Raw genomic sequence first — 20,065 nt, forward strand, 5'->3', positions numbered from 1 at the left:
AACAAAAAAAACACATTTGATTCAGGACTAAGACTGAGACTAAATTAAAAAATAGCTGACAAAATGAACACTAGTGTAGACAGCTTTTTTAAAATGGTGGTTGTGTGCGTTTGGCCATTCGGCGTACATTTGCGTCACTGCTGGTTCCTATTGTGTTGGGTTAGACCCATTTCTGAAGTAGGAGCTAAATTAGTTCCCCCAAAAGAAGTTCCCAGGACTAAAATCTGTCTGGGTACTTTTGCCAGTAGTTCTAGGAACTATGAAAAGGTTCCTCCTGTGCGAAAGCCCCTTATGTACGCCGGGTACCTATCAAAATAAAAGCATAATGCTTGAAAAGGAAGTTTTTCTTCCATTTTGTGACACATACTCAAGTTAAATCAATACACAAACATATACATATGTGAAATATACTCAAAACAACAAGAAATGTAGGCAGAGACTTGATTTCATCCATCTGGAATTGATTTGATGGTTGTGGTTTGCTATTGGTGAGTGACAGATTGACAGAAGTTTTTTCTTAAATCTCAATTTAGTGATTTAAAAGTTTTTATTTAATAAAGATGAATGTGTCCGTATATATGATTTATTATCAAAACAGCAGTATTCCATAAAATAATTGTTCATGGTGAAAATTAAGACACATATCAGTATTAGTATTGTAATTTTACAATTGTACTATATAATATAATTTTTTTGAATTATTTTAAGATACAATAATATCTTTGGATGGATATTATTAATGGATTAAGTAATGGATTATTACTTAATTATTTTGTTTAGTATATTGTTAATAATAATCACAATATTAATAACAATTAATATTATTTTATACTGAATTGGTCAAAAACTGTGGGAATGTGCTGCATGCAAGTTTTTAAATAACTTTTTTTGTTTTGTTTTGAATTGGTTCTGGTAAAGGGTAAACCCAAGCCTAATTTAATAAAATTAAATATAATTATTCCAAGTCATTTAGCCCTGAAAGGATGTTCACACTCCAAAAATGATTTAGGAGTAAAGGCTCATTCACACCAGTAACGATAACTATATTAGCGTCTACAAAAACAAAAAATGTTGTTTTGTTAATTATAAGCGCACGCTGCAGTTTTGTTTTCTGCCGCTTTAAATGCTGGAGCTCTTCAAGGCAGATTGGCTGTCAATGTTTTTATTTTTCATCAGCTAGATAAAAAATCATTCCAATGATATCATTTCTCTGTGCCTTTATAGTTGTAGTGTAGACTTTTATATTAAGAATGATTTGGATTTTCAATATACTTATCGTCCTTGGTGTGAACGGGCCTTAACATTTTTTCCAGCATTAATATTATATTTATCTGGCTCTCACTGGAAAAAATTCACCCCACTCATTATTCATTCTTTCAAGAAACATCTCAGAAAGTCATCTGGTGGACATTCCTGTATGTCTTCATCTCGCAATAGGTATCGCAGTAAAAGTAAATATCACACTGTCAGTTTTTGCCCCTGTTGTGCAGCCCTAGCACAAGCACATGCTGAGGTTTGTTTTTGATTGCGTGGAGTTGTTCTGATGGATGTTCTGGTCACTCCTAGATGGTCCCCATTCAGATCCATCCTTAGTTCAAGCCACTGGGCCCAATCAGATGGTCAACCGCATGCAGAATCCTGCCGGTATGGCACACTCACTAAATGGTCTGTAGTTGAAGAACTTTTTTAAATAAATCAATATATTAGTGTTTGTCTTTTTTTTTTTTTTAAACTTTCATTCTTGCTTACCCATGCAGGTATGAATCAGTTTTCCCAGGTGGGGATGCAGCAGCCAATGGGTCAAAGGGCAACCCCGCCGCTGCCGATGGGCGCAAACCTCAATCAGGTAAACTCACTTGTGACTTGAAGGTGGATTACTGATTTAACTTTATGGGCATTTTTACACTGGGCACGTTTGCTGTGGTCCGAGTGTGAGCACGGATGTTCCCATATCCCCCCCGAAGCGTTGGTCTGGTTTCACAACTCGGTTTGATTATATCCAACCCTGGTGCATTTGTGTTCACCTAAAAATGAAAATTCTGTCATCATTTAGTTCCACGCTCATGTTGTTCCAAAGATTTCAATTTTTTTCCAAAGACAGCCAGTGTGCGGAGCTAAAGAGAGATCCCAAACAAACACACACATACACACACACGCCCAATACATTCTTGGCATTATCCCTCCCTGGATAACTTTCTATTCAATATACGTTCGTATTGTTTACATTATATGCACTCACACGCCAATTGCCAACAAAACACAGACTTTTGATACAGTTTCGACTCATGAAAGGGACCAAACGCACACACTTGCAAAACTCATAGCTGCTCCTGAAACGCAAACTGCACCCACTGTTTAACACTGGGTTATTTGGGAACCTGAACAAGGTTATATTTTCCTCACAGCTAGATACACACTTCTTTAGTGAGGTTGATTTGACATTGAGATATCCACGGCATCTGTAACCCTGAGGAAGCTCGTTGATCGATGCTCTGCACAGAAATACTCCTTAGCCTGACGTGGTCATACTCAATTCTAGTCAGAAAATGAGTCTGAAACTGCTCCATTGGGCTGTGATTATGGGGCGTGTTTCAACTGAACCAGGAAAGACTTCAATTGGATAGACCTACAACCAATCAGAGCAACGGAGCGACGCATAAAGCTAGTTGTCAAATGTCAACAGAACTCAACTTCACTGTGTTGCCACGTCTGGGGTTTTCCCGTGGGTTGTTTTCAATGTTGTCAACCAAGCCTGCAGCACCCTCTCAGAAACTGAAGCCTCCGTGCCTCGATCGCCCCCTGGTGGCCGGTCCCATTATCACCGAACCTCTGTGTTTTCTAATGGACTAACTAGTTATAATGCAAACTAAACAATTAAATTACACTTCAAATATTTTTTCCCCAAAGTTAATGTCATTGAAGGCAGTTATCATCACAATGATTTCAAGTGTTCGTTTTTTAAAGGGGGGGTGAAATGCTGTTTCATGCATACTGATCTTTTTACACTGTTAAAGACTTGGAATCCCATACTAAACATAGACAAAGTTTCAAAAGTTAAGGTGGACGTTTGATGGGAGTATTTCTTTGTCAAAAATACTACTTCCGGTTAGTCATAAGTTTCGGCAAGTTTTTTGAGATCATGCGTCCACTTTGACGTTAATGGGGGCGGAATTTCCTTGTATGGGCCTTACGGACAATTCTACCGGAAGCGCGTGAGAGAGAGAGAGGGAGAGAGCGAAAGCAACAGGCTACGCCCATCAAAGCGCTGGCTTGTAGGCTGCTGGACAGGTGATGTGCACATAACAATGTCACCAAAAAAGTGCGTTTTTGGTTGCCAGACCAAGACAGTCCTGCACAGATTCCCCCAAAACCCCGCGTTAAGGCAACAGTGGATGTAATTTGCTTTTCCGGATCAGCAACTGAGTTGCGCGAATGTTTATATCTGTTCGCTGCATTTCGGTGCCGACTGTTTCATAAACAAGGCCCAGCTCGACACCGGATTTTCCAGATCGCCTAATGCTGAATGATGGAGCAGTCCCAACGATAAAGGTCCCAACCTTAGAACCGCAGGCTGTGAGTAAGACTGATTCAAATGTCTGTGTTTTTGCCTATGCCCATCAAGTAGCCCAAACATGATCACGTATAGTTAATTGATCAATGGAGCATGCGATGTGTAGTGCGTGTACATTTGTTTAGCTGGCCACTATATGTGTAACTTTATGTTTGTGTATTGTAAAAGCACTCCAAACAACAATACACAAAGAGGGGGGAAATATGTTGAACTAAATAAGCACGCTTCTTCATTCAAATGCGCTACTATTCTGTGTCTTTCTATGTAAACACTAACTTAACCTGCCGTGCAAAACCAGTCCGCTTACTAACGTCTACACAAACCACGCGTAAACACACAAACACACGTGCACAACTGCACTTCCCACATGTACACCTTCAAAGACAAAAATACCACGATATAATTCAAGTATAAATATGTAAATAACACAAGCCGCTAAGCATATTATATAGTTAGTGTATAACTTGTAACTTACCACATACAGACGTCCTGCTCTAGTCGTTTTTGCTGCTGCTCCTGTTCAACTGCAGCCTCTGGGTCTGATTCCGGATCATAGATGTATGGCTGTATCTGATTAAAAGCCATTTTTTATTTTGAATAAAGTTTTTTTCCCGCTGTTAGGGATGACACAGCTTTACGATGCACTCGACTCAACACAATAGCAGCAGCGAGCACACGACACGCCCCCACCCGCTCGGCTTTTTTCGGAAAGACTCGGAACAGCGCATCTTTCTTATATAATTATAAAAAAAATAAAGACTTTTCGGAGATATGCAGGATGCAATGCTACTCTATAGGTACTCAAGATTGACATGACACTGACTGAAACTGAGTGTTTCACCCCCCCTTTAAATAAGTTTAGTTTTAGTTAGTTATTTGATGCTATAAAACAGGTGTGTGACGTCATGATTGACAGCTGAGATCGACGTCTTCTCTGAGTGAAGTTGTCACTGAGGCACTAACAGGTTATTTTTTTAGGTTTTTGGGAGCAGATTGGAGCTTTAATTTCTACATTTCCATTACTGTTTATTTCACACCAACATAATTAATTGTTCTGCATCTGTGAGTGTGTGGACGGGCTTTTGATATTGCGACTGTACTTCCTGCTCTACTTCCTGCTCTCTACTGCGCAACTCCGGTCCCATTATCACTACTGCGCAGACTCAGTCCCAAGATGTCAGTGTTGGCAGACCGCCTGAAAGCTTCAAATCTGCTAAGTGGAAATGTATGATGTCGTGTTGTCCATATTTTTTCCGGGTCTATGGTCCGAACAGTTTCTGTTCTGGCTTAATTACTCCTCTGTGGAGTAAGTTCAGACCGAACTGCCCGAGCTCAAATGTTGTGGACAGGGGCTGAGTTCGGCTGGCATCCAGGTTACTCTGTCATATGTCCAACTAATTATTTTAAATGTTGGCCATGTTTAGCACGAGAATCCAACTCTTTAACAGTGTAAATAAGTCAGAATGCATGAAATGGCATTAGACCCCCCCTTTAATGTGCTATTATGCAACACTTTCGGTTCACTCTTTTGAGGAGATGGTGGATTGTCATCCATTTACTGCACTGATTCCACTCGCTATGCATGAATACACTGCAGGCTCACTCTCCCTAGTATCCAAGGTAAATCATCAACATTTTCATCCCTTAAATGTGTTTTATTGAACTAAAGACATCATCGTTGGCTAAAACGCATGCCTTTACTTTTCCTTCCTGAACAAGTTCAGGCAAAGCACTGCACAGTTCGAGTGCAACCCAACTCAGACCACCTCCTCAAGGTATTCTTTGGTCCGGCACCTCAGTGAGCTGAGCTCCCAGGTCCACACGACAGCTTTCACATTAGCCAGTTTTCATGCAAACCCTGCCCCGCTCCGAACTAAACAGCCAGTGTAAAAATGTTGTGTTTATTTGGTGTATTTTTGTATTTTTAGATGGGTATGCAGGGAGCACAGCGAATGGCTCAAACCAACGCACCCCAGTTACAAAACCAGTACATGCAGAACCAGTTTCCAGGCACGGGTGCCGGACTAGGACAGGGTGTGGTTGGCCTGAATCAATCTGCAGGACAGGGAGCCATACCACAGGTCAGCTATTATTAAAGCACATTCATACCATATTACATACCATAATACGAATTGTTTTTTGGTGGTTATAAGAGTGTATAACAGTTTTTCTGTTATTATCTCTTGTGAAAGATGATGTAAATTAATTAGCATACAAAATTTTAAGATAAAATACTTTTATTTAGATATAAGCACAACTTGAGGTTAAGTAAGGTTTGCCCCTTTGGAATCTATTTTGTTCAGTTATGTTGTGTGTGTGTGTTACTCAAGCCCCATTTCCACCCAAATTATTAAAAGGATGTAAATAAGGGTGGATGATGTAGCCCACCATTTACATCGTAAAATTACTGTTTATTGACTACCTGTTTAGGACATTAAATGCATTTATAATGTTATGAAAGATTTTTATTTCAAATAAACACTGTCAAATAAATGTTTTGAACTTTCTGTTTATTAAAGAATCCTGAAAAAGTGCAGTATCACAGTTCGCACAGAATGTTAAGCAGCTGTTTTCAATATTAATATTTAATGTGTGTTTTTAATCTAATAAATGCAGCCTTGGTGAGTATAAGAACATTTTAGATTCTAAAACTATTCATAATTATAATTCATAATAATATATTCAACAACAACAAAAAAAAAAAATATATATAAAAATATTTAAAATCTAGTGTAGAATGTTTTTCACTGATACTTTCTCACTACAGAAACTTAGTCATTTGTCCATATTTATTTATATGTACCAATATACATAGTAATACACACATACAAACATTTAAAAACATGAGGTGACTCAAGTTAATTAATGTATAATTTTTTTTACAGATTCATTGTAATCATTGGTTTAAAAGAACTGATTAGCGATTAGTGAATATAGTGTTATCACCAACAAAACTGTCAGGAATATGACTTAAATATTACATATAAAAAATTAAAAAAATCACCCAAAATTGAAAATTCTGTCATTATTTCTTCACCCTCATGTCATTCGACACCCGTCAGACCTCCGTTCATCTTCAGAACACAAATGAAGATATTGGTGATGAAATTTGATGGCTCAGAAAGGCCTTCATTGACACCAATGTCATTTCCTCTCTCAAGACCCATAAAAGGTTTCGAACATTATGAATCAGCGATTCATGATTTGGATCGCATGTCAAACCGTCAAACTGCTGAAATCACGTGACATTGGCGATCCGAATCATGACTCGATTCACTGATTCATAACGTTCGAAACCTTTTATGGGTCTTGAGAGAGGAAATGACATTGGTGTCAATGAAGGCCTTTCTGAGCCATCGGATTTCAACAAAAATATCTTCATTTGTGTTCTGAAGATGAACGGAGGTCTTACGGGTGTCAAACGACATGAGGGTGAGGAATTAATGTGTTGCCCTGCCCTTGATGCATAGTTATACCACCCAGTTAAATCTCAATTTTGTTTGTTGTCTTTTTCCTCTCTCAGAATCAGATGCCCACTCCACCGTCGCAGGGAGTCAGTAGTCCGGTAGCTCATACTCAGTCTGCAGTCTCAAGCTCTGGAGCCTCTGTTGGCCCTCAAGGGCCTCCGTCCAACCTCCCCCCACCTGCTCCACAGCCCGGATTGCACACGCACTGTCCTCCCTTACGCCAAAACTCGCCTTCTCCCGCACGTAGCCTCACCCCTACCCCCGCCCCGCACCAAACGCCCCCGCAGTTGCCGGGTAACCAGACGCCCCAGCCCCACACCCCCACTTCTTCAACCACTATGGCCCCGCCTGCAATGCAGCTGCCCCCGATGTCACAGGGCGTGGGCTCAGAAAAAGGCAGTCAGCTACAGCAGCAGTCACATGGGGGCGGAGCCGCCGGAGGCCCCCAAACCGGACTACCGTCATCTGTGCCTTCCCAGAATGCCCAGGGGCTTTGTGCACACCCACACACTCCTGTGAGTATCACAATTGAGAATGTTTGCATTGAGAAGTTGAGTTGAATGCCGCTGAAGAGCTTCTGATTATTGTATTGTTTGGATCTGCTATGAATTTAGGGGCCTATGATTTCTGTGATTTAATGCTGACAAAATTGTGGAATCCACTCTTAAAAACTAAAAACAGAATTTACTATATAATGTGGAATGCCACGGAATTTGGCCAAATTTGGATGAATGGATCGAATAAATGGCTGTACAAATATCAAATTGCGATGTGGACAGTGTGTGTGAATATTAAATCGCAAAAAGGCTTCTATTGACATATAAAGTCTGCATGTTCTGCGCGTCGTTGTGTGAGTGAATGGCATCGTTTCGACTGCTACACACACACTATATAGTAGTGAAGTATGCAATTTCAGATGCACCCCCAAATTGGGCTTCATGGGGACGTCCACGGCCCCCTCTGATGATTAAAATTAGGCCACGTTGGACCATCCGAGCAGCAAATAAATGCCCTGCTGTTTTTTTAAACAAGATTTTTTGTGCCCAGCAAAGAAGCCGCCTTTTTACAACTTAGTCAGAAGTGTCATTCACTCTTCTGCGCTTAATTATAGCACCAAATTAAAAAACACTTTGCACATTTGTGACTTGGATCAGATTCGTTTTTGCTTGCTATTGGCTGTTCTCTTGCTCGACTGATCTTTGACTTGTTCTAACATTTGTTTCTCTATTAGCTCCTAAGCTGTTCTTTTTTTTATTGGCTGTTCCTACTGACTTTTGTGTCTTATTTGGCTATTTGCTCTTACTCTACTCCATTTTGTTCCCACCTTTAGCTGTCTCAGAAGTCGTCTCTGACTGCGGACGGTCAGGCCTCAACTCCTGCATCGGTCAGCAGTGCAGACCCCAGCTCGCAACTGACGTCGTCCGAGCCCACCGCCCCACTCGACCCCAAAAGTGAGGTCAAGCAGGAAGAAGAGGATGAGAATGGGATGGAGGATAAGGCCTCAGGGAAAATGGCCGCCATGCAGACTGAGATTAAGAAGGAGGAGAAACCAGAGGTGAGCAGGAATAAAGGCACTAAAACAAGAATACACGTTTACATTTTGTTAACTCGCAACCGTTTTGGTCAATTTCATCACAAGTTGATGACGCTGAATAAAGGCGTTAACGGGATCTAGAACGTTTGAGCGTGTCCAGTTTCGACCACTTCCAGAGGTAGTCAAAAACTCTTTCGACCTGATTGCTTTGGTGGTCAAACAGCCCCAAAAGACCACCTATTCTACGCCTACTGAACTGATGCATAAACATTACGGGAAGTGCGCTAGCCAGACGGGATTTAAAGTTAGTCAGCTGGAGACCAAATCTTGGGTTGCGGACGAAAAACGCGTTTTTCAGTGTTCCCTCACCATTCCTGATTTGTGGCACGCACTCACAGCGTTGTCTCGCGGCTCTCAGAGCAGAAACGAAAGCTGAGCTAGGTTTTTCTGTCATCTCCGTATGTTCATAGGTAAACTGCGCAAGCTTATTTTTCCCATTAGATCGAAAGATGTGAAAAAGCCCATATCTAAGCCCATAATGGATTTATACACCAGGTGTAAATGGGAACGCGTTTCCCTCGTCTACTTGCGATCCAATCGACCAAAACTCATCTTAATACCAGCTGTAAACAGGCAATAAGATGACTGATTCATTCCCTATCCTTATTTTGATTGGGCTGCTAGATAAAGAAGGAAGAGCCTGCAGATGACGAATGCAAGACAGAACCAATGGAAACATCGACTGGGTCGGCAGATGAAGACAAGAAGCCGGAGGTCAAAACCGAACCCAAAGAGGAAGAGACTGCGGGAACGAATAGCACTCCCGCAAACACACAAAGCAAGAAGAAAGGTAAAACAAACTCGTCGACACATTCGTAGAGACATTTTATACAACATACCTTTGTTTTAGGGGAAATCTTTCATCCTTAAAGGTGATGGTTTTTCAATGATAAAATATCTTTGAATAATGTGCTGAGAAAACTATATGTTGGTTGGTAGACTGTAAAAATGGGGCTTTCCGAAAGCATTGCCGTTCATGTGCAATTGTCATATTGCAAATCAATATCATATGCTTCACCTTTAAGGATTCCTATAGACGTTCTTATATAATTTGCGTTACATTTATCAAAGGGTTAGTTCACCCAAAAATGAAAATTTTGTCATTAACTACTCACCCTCATGTCGTTTGACACCCGTAAGACCTCCGTTCATCTTCAGAACACAAATGAAGATATTTTTGTTGAAATCCGATGGCTCAGAAAGGCCTTCATTGACACCAATGTCATTTTCTCTCTCAAGACCCATAAAGGCCCTGAAGACGTCGATACAAAGCCCATCTCACTACAGTGGCTCTACAATCATTTTATGAAGCCACGAGAATAGTTTTTATGCTCAAAAAATCTAAATAACGACTTATATAGTGTTATGACTCGATAAAACGGATTCATAAGGTTCAAAACTTTGTTTTCAAATCGGCCCCTCTCTATATAAGTCGTTATTTAGTTTTTTTGTGCATAAAAACTATTCTCATCCCTTCATAAAATGATTGTAGAGCCACTGTAGTGAGATGGGCTTTGTATCGACGTCTTTAGTGCCTTTATGGGTCTTAAGAGAGGAAATGACATTGGTGTCAATGAAGGCCTTTCTGGGCCATCATATTTCAACAAAAATATCTTCAGAGGTCTTACGGGTGTTGAACGACATGAGGGTGAGGAATTAATGACTGAATTTTCATTTTTGGGTGAACTAAACCTTTAACCAAAGCATCTTACAAAAAGGTAAAACAACATGCCAGAATTGCTGTTGTTATTAATTTGATATGGTGTTAAATCTAGGGAAAAACATCAGGTCTCATTGCATGAAATCTACTAATTCTGTTCTAGAATCAGCAGGTGCTTGTTCATATTCCTTTCTGCTGTTTAATATGAAGGACAAACACTGCTTTGAAATCATTAGTCATGATTTTCATATGAATATGTACCTGATTCCTGACTGCTACTTCCTTCATTCCTTCCTCTCCATCAGTCTTTAAGCCCGACGAGCTCCGCCAGGCTTTAATGCCCACTCTGGAAGCTCTGTACAGACAAGACCCAGAGTCGCTGCCCTTCCGGCAGCCGGTGGACCCCCAGTTACTGGGAATACCCGTACGTATTCGAACTAGTAACAAAACTAACCTGGTAAGGGCCTGCGCTGGCACGCATTATGCTACAAACAACCTAGCACTTTTCAGTTCTAGTCTCATTACTTTTCTTTTTACCTTTACCCCCTTCTTTTCTCTTCTGCCTACTGTTGTGTGTTTTGTGTGTGGATGTGAGAGAGACGTTGCAAGCTTGCTTCTGTAGCGTTTCTGTCAGAAAAGAAGAGTGAAAATAAGGCAGCACAGACTATGAACATCTTTTCTTGCAGTCAATGTATCTTCATCCCGTACAAAAAGACTGAAAAAGACACATTACACATCAGGGTATGGTTGCACCAGTCCTTCTTAATTGCTTAGTAAATACTAGCTAGTTTGTAACTAACTGTACTTTTTTTGGTTGCACCATTTGTTCTTGAGGCAGAACGTAGCTCGCAGGTCGTTAGCTCTCCATAAAGTCGCATATGACATTTACCCTCAATGATCCAATAATAGCCGTCCAATATGTGCGTCCAAGTTATGTTGAAATGCCCTGAATTTCAACATAACTTGGACACACATATTGGATGGCTATTATTGGATCATTGAGGGTAAACGTCATGTAAACCGGCCTCAGGAGAATTTAAAACCTTAAAGCTTATGTACTTAATTCACATTACCATTTTAGATTGATATGCTGAGATGACATAAGCCAGTTTTTTACCTGTCCAACACCACAACTTTGATTTGAACCAATGGTGTGAGTGTTTTTTTTTTTGTCAACCAGTGGCAGAGAGACTAAACAAAATTGTAATCCAATGGTAATGTTAATGACGCAAATATTACAGACTTGAGCTTTAAAATGTTTTATTTACACAATTGACTTGTGTATTTACTGATCAGTGTTATGTAGACATACTGAAGTTATGTCAATTTACTGCCACTTTTAACTAGTTCGTTGTGAATCTTCAGTTGGCAATAAATCTTGCTGGTTTTTTGTCATCAACAAAATGAAACTGCTCTGAATGATCTCATAGCCTGTGCTGGCCTCATTGTTTGTTTAGTATAGTTTTTGCTGTCATCTGCTTAAACTCAGTGTAATTCATTATTTTAACCTGAGATGTTCATCATATTTGTTTTATTTTGCCACATAAAGCCTCATGCTAAGTTTACCATCAATCCCCAGAGTAATGGCCATTTTTGTTTAGCTATAACCAGCATAGCAGATTAAAATGTACTGATTGATCAATGCAACACATTAAAGCAAAATACAATTTAATTTATGTTTATTAGCCACAACTGATTAGTTTCATGTGTTGCATAATTGGATCAGTTGACTGAGAATGACTTTCCTGCTGTTCTGGTTATTTTGCTTAAGCTGTGATATGATTAAATGATGCACTGGCCCTATTTATGGTATGAGAAGCAAACATTACAGACAAAGAGAGAGATATATGTATAAAAATATAAGTTGTACTTTCTGTTCCATGAATCGGGTAGCATCCCACCTCTGCCACCAAATCTCACAAAGTGACCCTGGAGACCTGGGTGTCCGTTATTCGTACCTTGCTCAATACATTTGAGATGATTTGACAGATGCCACATTTTCTAATCGAGATAACTGATCTCTGGATCATTTGTTTGTTCAAATGAACTTACAGATTTTTATCTGGATTAAATATCTAGGTCTGAGATTACTGCGCATTCTTGTGTTCCCCCGAAGAGGGTAGATGTATCGATACTCAAAACCGTGATCTCAGCAATGCAGCGATTGGCTGGTGACATGACTGCAACGTAATGACATCATATAGTTAAAAAAGACACCTGACGAAAAACATGACGAATTTCTGGACCTTTATAAAAATAAAATGCCAAGCGACCAATATAAACAGTATAACCTATTGGTTAAAACAATATAAAAGTTATAATAGGTAAATGAAATGCGCACTGTATTATATATTTTTTTTTACATGATTCCCAATCATTTATATTCATGATTTCTAGTATTTGTAAAGCCTTTAACATTTTTATTTCAATGTTGTATTTAGCGATTCTCTTGATTTTCAATAAAATTTTAAGCAGATTTGTTACGTGACAGCGTTAATTAAAGTTTCTTAAGGGGCAAGATCAAATTCTCTTGATCTCTTGCGTTGCATCAAGCATCCCATAATATCTGTCAGCACTCAAATGAATGCACAGCTCGGATTAACTGTAGTCTAATTATAAAGTAATTATTAAATCTCAAGTAAGTCTCTATAGTATTACAACATTACTACACAACATTGAATATTATTTTCAACGTACTATAAGTTATTAATTTATCATTAATATTATTGCCCCAGGTTCAGTAAGGAACTCTTGTAATAAAGTATAAATGGCTGGGACAGATTTTAAGTATTAACGGTGCTTAAAAAGATGCAATCTAATCCTGTTTACATGAATTAAGCCTGCTTCCGAGGCTTATTCGAATAACCAAACAATCCAAGACCAAGCCAAATCGTCAACAATCAAATCCAGCTGAGTTAGTGATGTACGAAGAACGGACCCCTGCTTTGGATGGCGAGAGGGTTCATTGGGATATAAAAGTGCAGAGTGTAATTTAGTGACAGCACTGAAAACCCAAAAGTGAATTTGAACAAAATGTCTAAAAATCCTCATCCAGTTTTCACAGACAACTCAAAAAGTCAGACATGAATTGGTTAAAAGGTGTGGAAGGTGGACTCAATTTTAATGTAACTTCTGAGTGCTTGTAATGATTCTGTCCTCTCGTCACTGCTCTCAGATCAGTGTTTGTTCATGTATGTTTGCTTGAAACACCTCAGTTTGTCCTGGCATTGGTGTCGTCCCCATCGCATCTGTTTAAAGCAGTGCTTCTCAACCCTGTCCTGCGGGACCCCTCACCACTGCACATTTTGTATGTCTCCCTCATCAGACACACCCAGTTCATGTCTTGCGGTCTCTACTAATGAACTGATGAGTTGAATCTGGTGCATTGGATGAGGGAGACAAAATGTGCAGTGGTGGGGGGTCCCCAGGACAGGTTTGAGAACCACTGGTTTTAAGGACCCGTATGGTTGTGTGGGCATAGATCAGGAGAGCATTGTAAAACACTACACTTTGTAATATTTTAATAGATGGTATTGCAACACTGTCAGATGCTGCTGGTGGTTACAGGAAACCTGCAGAGATCTTTTGATGTGAACCAAAACCTCAAAATAAATAGCTGTAAAACTCTAGTTTAAAAGAATCATTGACACTTTGTGGCACACAACCGGAATACTGTGGGGTCGACACCTGAAGGAATGTATTTTTTACTGTCTTTGATGATTTGTGCTGTTGGACTGTAAAGAAGGGAGTCCAGCTGTGCTTTGTGGCGTAAACGCTCATAGCTGCGCTGATGTAATTGAATGTGTCTGTGACGATATCACCCCGCTTGTGCTCACCTCAGCTTACTGTACCCTAAATGCCAACCCTGCCAACATCACCCTAGAAAGCCTGTTGATTTGGCCAAATGGGTTCATTTTGCATCCAGGCTGTCCTCCAGATGTGAAATGAACCCACCAAACCTGGACTTAAAATGAGTAAATGTTTTCTTAAAGCTAAAAAAACAATAGAGCAATAAATTACATTCCTAATGGCTATGGGGTGAATCTCATAAAGAAATGCCTGGATCATATTTTACGCCAATATCCAAAGAAAAACAAATAAATTATATTTAGCATAAAGTAAATGTTTATTTATATATACATCTCTGGAAAAAATTAAGAGACCACTACAAAATGATCAGTTTCTCTGGTTTAACTATTTATAGGTGTGTGTTTGGGTAAAATTTACATTTTAGTTTTATTCCATAAACTACTGACAACATGATTCCCAAATAGAAATATTGTAATTTAGAGCATTTATTTGCCGAAAGCAAAAACTGGTCAAAATAACAAAAAAAGATGCAGTGTTGGAAGACCTTGAATAATGGAAAGTTCATATTCATTTTAAACAACACCATACTTATGTTTTAACTTGGGAAGAGTTCAGAAATCAATATTTGGTGGAATAACCCTGATTTTGAATCACAGCTTTCATTTTTTGTTTTTCCTGGTGCAAAAAATTGATTCATGCGTACTTCACAAAGGCAAATCTACCCAAATCCGGTCTTGCTGTAGCAGCCCCAGATCATCACCGATCCTCCACCAAGTTTCCCAGTGGGTGCGAGACACTGTGGCTTGTAGGCCTCTCCAGGCCTCCGTCTAACCATTAGATGACCAGGTGTTGGACAAAGCTGAAAATTGGACTCATCAGAGATGATGACCTTACTCCAGTCCTCTACAGTCCAATCCTTATGGTCTCTTGCAAACCTCAGCCTGGCTCTTCTTTGCTTCTCATTGATGAAGGTTTTTTTTCAAGCTTTGCATGACTTCAGCCTTACCCCTAGGAGCTTGTTTCGAACCGTCCTCACCGTGCACTTCACCCCAGCTGCCTTTTGCTATTCTTTTGAAGGTCACTTGATGTCATCCTACAGTTGTTGAGTGACATTCGAATGAGTTGCCATCGATTCCGTCAGTGGAGAGTCGTTTCGCCTTCTGCCGGTCTGTAGCTTTGTTGTCCCCGATGTCTGCTGCTTGACCTTGTTCTTATGAACCGCCGTCTTTGAAATTTTAAGGATGGAAGCAACCCGACGCTCACTGTATCCCTTCTGCCAGTAAAGCCAGAATTGAACCTTTCTTTTCCTCACTCAAAACTTTCCTTTTCAACTTTTTGCATAGTCAATAGTTATTTTTTTGATTCCAATTACCTTTGAGGTACTACCAGCACTTTTTTTGCCATCCAGCTGCTCCTACTGCAAGAGGATAGTGATGACCACAGAAGTGTGTTTTTATACTTTTCCTTATTAAATAAGATTCTTTCAGGTGATCACCTAATCAGCACTTCATTCAGTAGAACGAGGTGTACCTGTGTTGGAATTCAACAAACATTGGTATGGAATGGCTTCCATACTTGTAGAGATGCCGATTTAAGAAAAAATGCAGTGGTCTCTTTTTTTTTTTTTTTCAGAGCTTTTTTTTTTTTTTCAGAGCCATGATCGGTCTTCATTTTGAAAAAAAAAATCTGTATTAGGAAATATTTTATCATAATAGTTTCAAATCATACATTTATTACAATTCAAGTAATATATCATTACTATAGGGGAGGTTAATTGTCGTTTAGTACAGCCAATTTAAATGTCATGAAAAAACTCACTGGCTTTACTTTATGCAAAATATTATTTTCCAGGCATTTCTTGACATTTTTTGAATGCGATTCAGACTACTATATGACCATATCATGTTCAAATATCTTTGCCCACCCCAGTTCGTCTGCCATCATTGGCGCTGGCCCAAAGATTTGTGTGTGTTTTTGTGTGTGTGTGGGAGAACAGGAGAGAAATAGGGTACAGATTTGAGTGAGGCAGTGGGAGTCTGTTACGTTTTTCTCTGTTTGTGCATGTGAACCTCTTCTACAGCGCTCAACATTGTCCCCCTGCACCCTCTTCTCTCCCCCCGATTCTCAACCTGCCGGGCCACCATCCACCGCTCCGTCTGATTGGAACTCCATTTAATCTCATGATGATGATGATGACAATGATGGCCTTCATCCTTCGTCCTGTTTAATGTGGTCTGGACTCAATCCTCCAGGACTACTTTGACATAGTAAAAAACCCGATGGACTTGTCCACTATCAAGCGTAAGCTGGACACGGGTCAGTACCAGGAGCCCTGGCAGTACGTGGACGACGTGTGGCTGATGTTCAATAACGCCTGGCTGTATAACAGGAAGACGTCACGGGTGTATAAATACTGCTCCAAACTGGCTGAGGTCTTTGAACAGGAAATAGACCCCGTTATGCAGGAAATGGGTTACTGCTGTGGAAGGAAGGTGAGCCGTTTGTGTGTCTGTGCATCATATTTCTTGTTTTTTAGATTTTTGTTTTGTTTGTGAATTTATGTTTGAATGGGTTTAATAAAAGGAAGGTGCCTCAACCAATCTGATTTTAGTAAGAATATACAACCATACTGAATGTCTTTAATCCAGATTAAAGTTATTAGTATCAATAATAACCATAATAATAATAAATAGTTGTTGTTATTATTATTATTAGCATTAATGGTGATAATTATTATTACTGTTGTAATAATACTATTCTAATAATAATAATACACTTAACATATTACGTTTGTTTTTATATAACTATCATTAGTATTATCATTGCTTTATTATTACTACTACTAGTAATAGGAATTCTTATATACTACCATTTAATATAAAACTGTAGTATTATAACTGGTATTATTATTTTTATTATAAGATATAAAAAGTAAATCATTCTTAATGCAAACTGTATGCTTGCCTTGTACATGCATTATTATATTCTTATAAATACTTACTATTATTTATTGAGAAATATAAACTGCTACCATATACCAAACCAAACTTATTTATTAATAACTATCATTAGTAATATCACCATTGTTTTATTATTATTAATAATAACTTATAATAATGTAATATATTTATATTTAATACCAATTTTAATAATATAACTATTATATTTATGAAATATACAATGATTCTTCCAATAAGCAGTATTATTAATACTTGCCTTACACTGCTTAATAATTATGCACACCTAAATACTTTTTAAAAAAATGTTATTAGTTTATTTGATAGGGACCAAGCATATTCATGAACATTTTTGTATAGAAATACACCATGTAAATATGCCAGAATTAGTTAAAATTACTATTTTACATCTGCAGTCCCTAGTCCCCTTAGTTCACCCAAAAATGAAAATTATTTCATTAATTCTTCACCCTCATGTCGTTGGACAACCGTAAGACCTTTGTTCATCTTCAGAACACAAATGAAGATATTTTTGTTGAAAGCTGGCTGAGAAAGGCTTCAGAAAGGCCTCCATTGGCATTTAGTTTGAAATTTGTAAATATTATTTACAAATATTATTTACAAATTTACAAAAAATATATTTCCACTGACCCACTCACACGGCCCAATAAGGCACTAAAGACGTCGCTACAAAGTCCATCTCACTACAGTGGCTGTACAATCATTTTACAATGCAACGAAAATAGTTATTGTGCGCACAAAAATCTAAATAACAACTTTATCCACAAAGTTATTGAGGTGAACATGACGCATGTGCGAGAATATGACGCAGCTCCACCGTTCAATACGTGACCCGGAAGAGGAGGAGCGCCGCTATCGTGTGAGTTCACGTCCGAGACCTACACAGAAGACAAACGACTTAATCCGCCAAGTTATTTTTTGATTTTTGTGTGCACAATAACTATTTTGTCGTATTGTAACTTTATTGTACAGCCACTGTAGTGAGATGGGCTTTGTATCGACGTCTTTAGTGCCTTTATGGGTCTTGAGAGAGGAAATGACATTGGTGTCAATGAAGGCCTTTCTGAGCCATCGGATTTCAACAAAAATATCTTCATTTGTGTTCTGAAGATGAACGGAGGTCTTATGGCTGTCAAATGAGGGTGGGTAATTAATGAAATAATTTTCATTTTTGGGTGAACTAACCCTTTAAAGTGATAGTTCACCCAAAAATGCAAATTCTGTCATTTACTCACCTCATGTTGTTCCAATCCTGTATGAGTTTCTTTGTTCTGCTGAACACTAAAGAAGATATTTTGAAGAATGTTTGTAACCAAGCAGATTCACAGAGCAACCATTCACTACCCCAGTATTTTTCCCCTACTATGGTAGTGAATGGTTGCTCTGTCTACTTGGTTACAAACATTCTTCAAAATATCTTCTTTAGTGTTCAGCAGAACAAAGAAACTCATACAGGATTGGAGCAACATGAGGTGAGTAAATGACAGAATTTGCATTTTTGGGTGAACTATCCCTTTAAATATGCATTCTTATATTATTATAAATTCCTACTTTAATTACCGGTATTATTATACATTTTTGTTTTTAATATTATGGTTAAATAACAATCAATGCAATCGTTTATCATTGCTACTTTCATGTACAAAAGCATTACGCCACTTATTACAGTGTTTTTACCACGGTTGAGTTTGCGGTGTTTGGCACATTGTGAAGTGGATTTTTTTTTATGGTTTATTGCTTTAATATCATTATCTGTACAGAAATAATGGGATATTGCAACCCCTTTCTCTTTTAATCTCTTTACCCTTGTCTCTCAGTTGGAGTTTTCTCCTCAAACCCTGTGCTGCTATGGCAAACAGTTGTGTACTATCCCCCGAGATGCTGCGTACTTCAGTTACCAGAACAGGTCAGTATCATACACACTACACACTGTTCACACTACACACATAATCACTCACACTCTTATCTTAACACTGTGCAGTATAGCCATTCAAATATTGAGCTGTCAGTGATATTAGAGTAAGAATAACTACTTGCAAGTTCAAAGAGACTTAAATTGGGTCTGTATTATGCATACAAAATGAAGCATGTTGTTATATTCATAAGAATAGTTATATCATGGTGAATGTGGCCTGATGGGTAATTGACTGACCTCATCAGGCATATCATCACACATTTAAAATCAATTTCATGTTGCCTGGCTGCATTAAAACTGCCGCTATGAAGCCTCCCAGCGGTAGAATGAAGTCTCGTGAAAGCTGTTGGTTTTTCTGAACACTTTAACAAACACAAACATACTCAGTTCTGATACACATTGTGTATTTGCATGTTAAAACATGCAGGTGAGTATTTTTAAAAGTGCTTTGTGGAAATGTAAATGCTGTTCTGCTGCGAGCACACATTTCCCACATCAGGGTGTTGTTGAATTACAGGCCTGTTGATTTGACTCTCGGTGGCAAATTAGACCACATTTCACATTTTCACTCTTTTTCTGATTTTATATGGCCATTTTAAAGAGGGTCTGCATTTGTCTCCAATTTTGTTTTGAGGTTTTCGTTGATTGTTCTTACATTTAACTTGTATTGGCAGGTGTGTTGGCAAGTATTTGTGTTGATCACCTCAGTTGGTAGCTACGAACACAGACAAACCAAGCGCTAATAAGAAGAGGAAGCACCAAAACTAATGCAGTGCACTTCCTCTAATGCATTCATTAAAAGCATTTCATTGCCAATGAGTTACTGCATCTTAGTCTTTGCCAGACGGTGCGAAAAAAGAGATCTGCTGTTAGCATCTTTCACCAGAATCACAGGTTTCGGCACAAAATAATATGTAATATGATTTTTTTTTTTAATAATTTGGCTGCTTTAGAGTTAATACAAGTTACTTTCATTTTGGAAAAATGCTACTAATGAATCTTAATGCTAATATAGTATATATAAGTCAATATTAATAATAGTTATTATAGAAATATTTCACTTATATTTT

General features: G+C 38.6%; 1 protein-coding gene across 11 annotated transcripts in view; it reads left to right on the forward strand.

The window, feature by feature from the left end:
• The window catches only part of ep300b (E1A binding protein p300 b), a 48,112-nt gene that overhangs the window by 17,821 nt on the left and 10,226 nt on the right, over nucleotides 1-20,065 (forward strand). For 4 of the 11 annotated variants that reach the window (XM_067459599.1, XM_067459589.1, XM_067459618.1 and 1 more), the window contains exons 11-19: nucleotides 1,567-1,665; nucleotides 1,758-1,846; nucleotides 5,500-5,652; nucleotides 7,095-7,553; nucleotides 8,369-8,593; nucleotides 9,257-9,422; nucleotides 10,598-10,749; nucleotides 16,355-16,594; nucleotides 18,898-18,986. In XM_067459599.1, the coding sequence (XP_067315700.1) occupies nucleotides 1,567-1,665; nucleotides 1,758-1,846; nucleotides 5,500-5,652; nucleotides 7,095-7,553; nucleotides 8,369-8,593; nucleotides 9,257-9,422; nucleotides 10,598-10,749; nucleotides 16,355-16,594; nucleotides 18,898-18,986 (1,672 nt within the window). The remainder of the gene's footprint in view (nucleotides 1-1,566; nucleotides 1,666-1,757; nucleotides 1,847-5,499; nucleotides 5,653-7,094; nucleotides 7,554-8,368; nucleotides 8,594-9,256; nucleotides 9,423-10,597; nucleotides 10,750-16,354; nucleotides 16,595-18,897; nucleotides 18,987-20,065) is intronic. The other 7 variants (XM_067459636.1, XM_067459685.1, XM_067459675.1 and 4 more) reach the window with 3 other exon arrangements.

The sequence above is a fragment of the Pseudorasbora parva genome, chromosome 2 (assembly GCF_024679245.1).
Source record: "Pseudorasbora parva isolate DD20220531a chromosome 2, ASM2467924v1, whole genome shotgun sequence".
NCBI classification, from domain to species: Eukaryota; Metazoa; Chordata; class Actinopteri; order Cypriniformes; family Gobionidae; genus Pseudorasbora; species Pseudorasbora parva.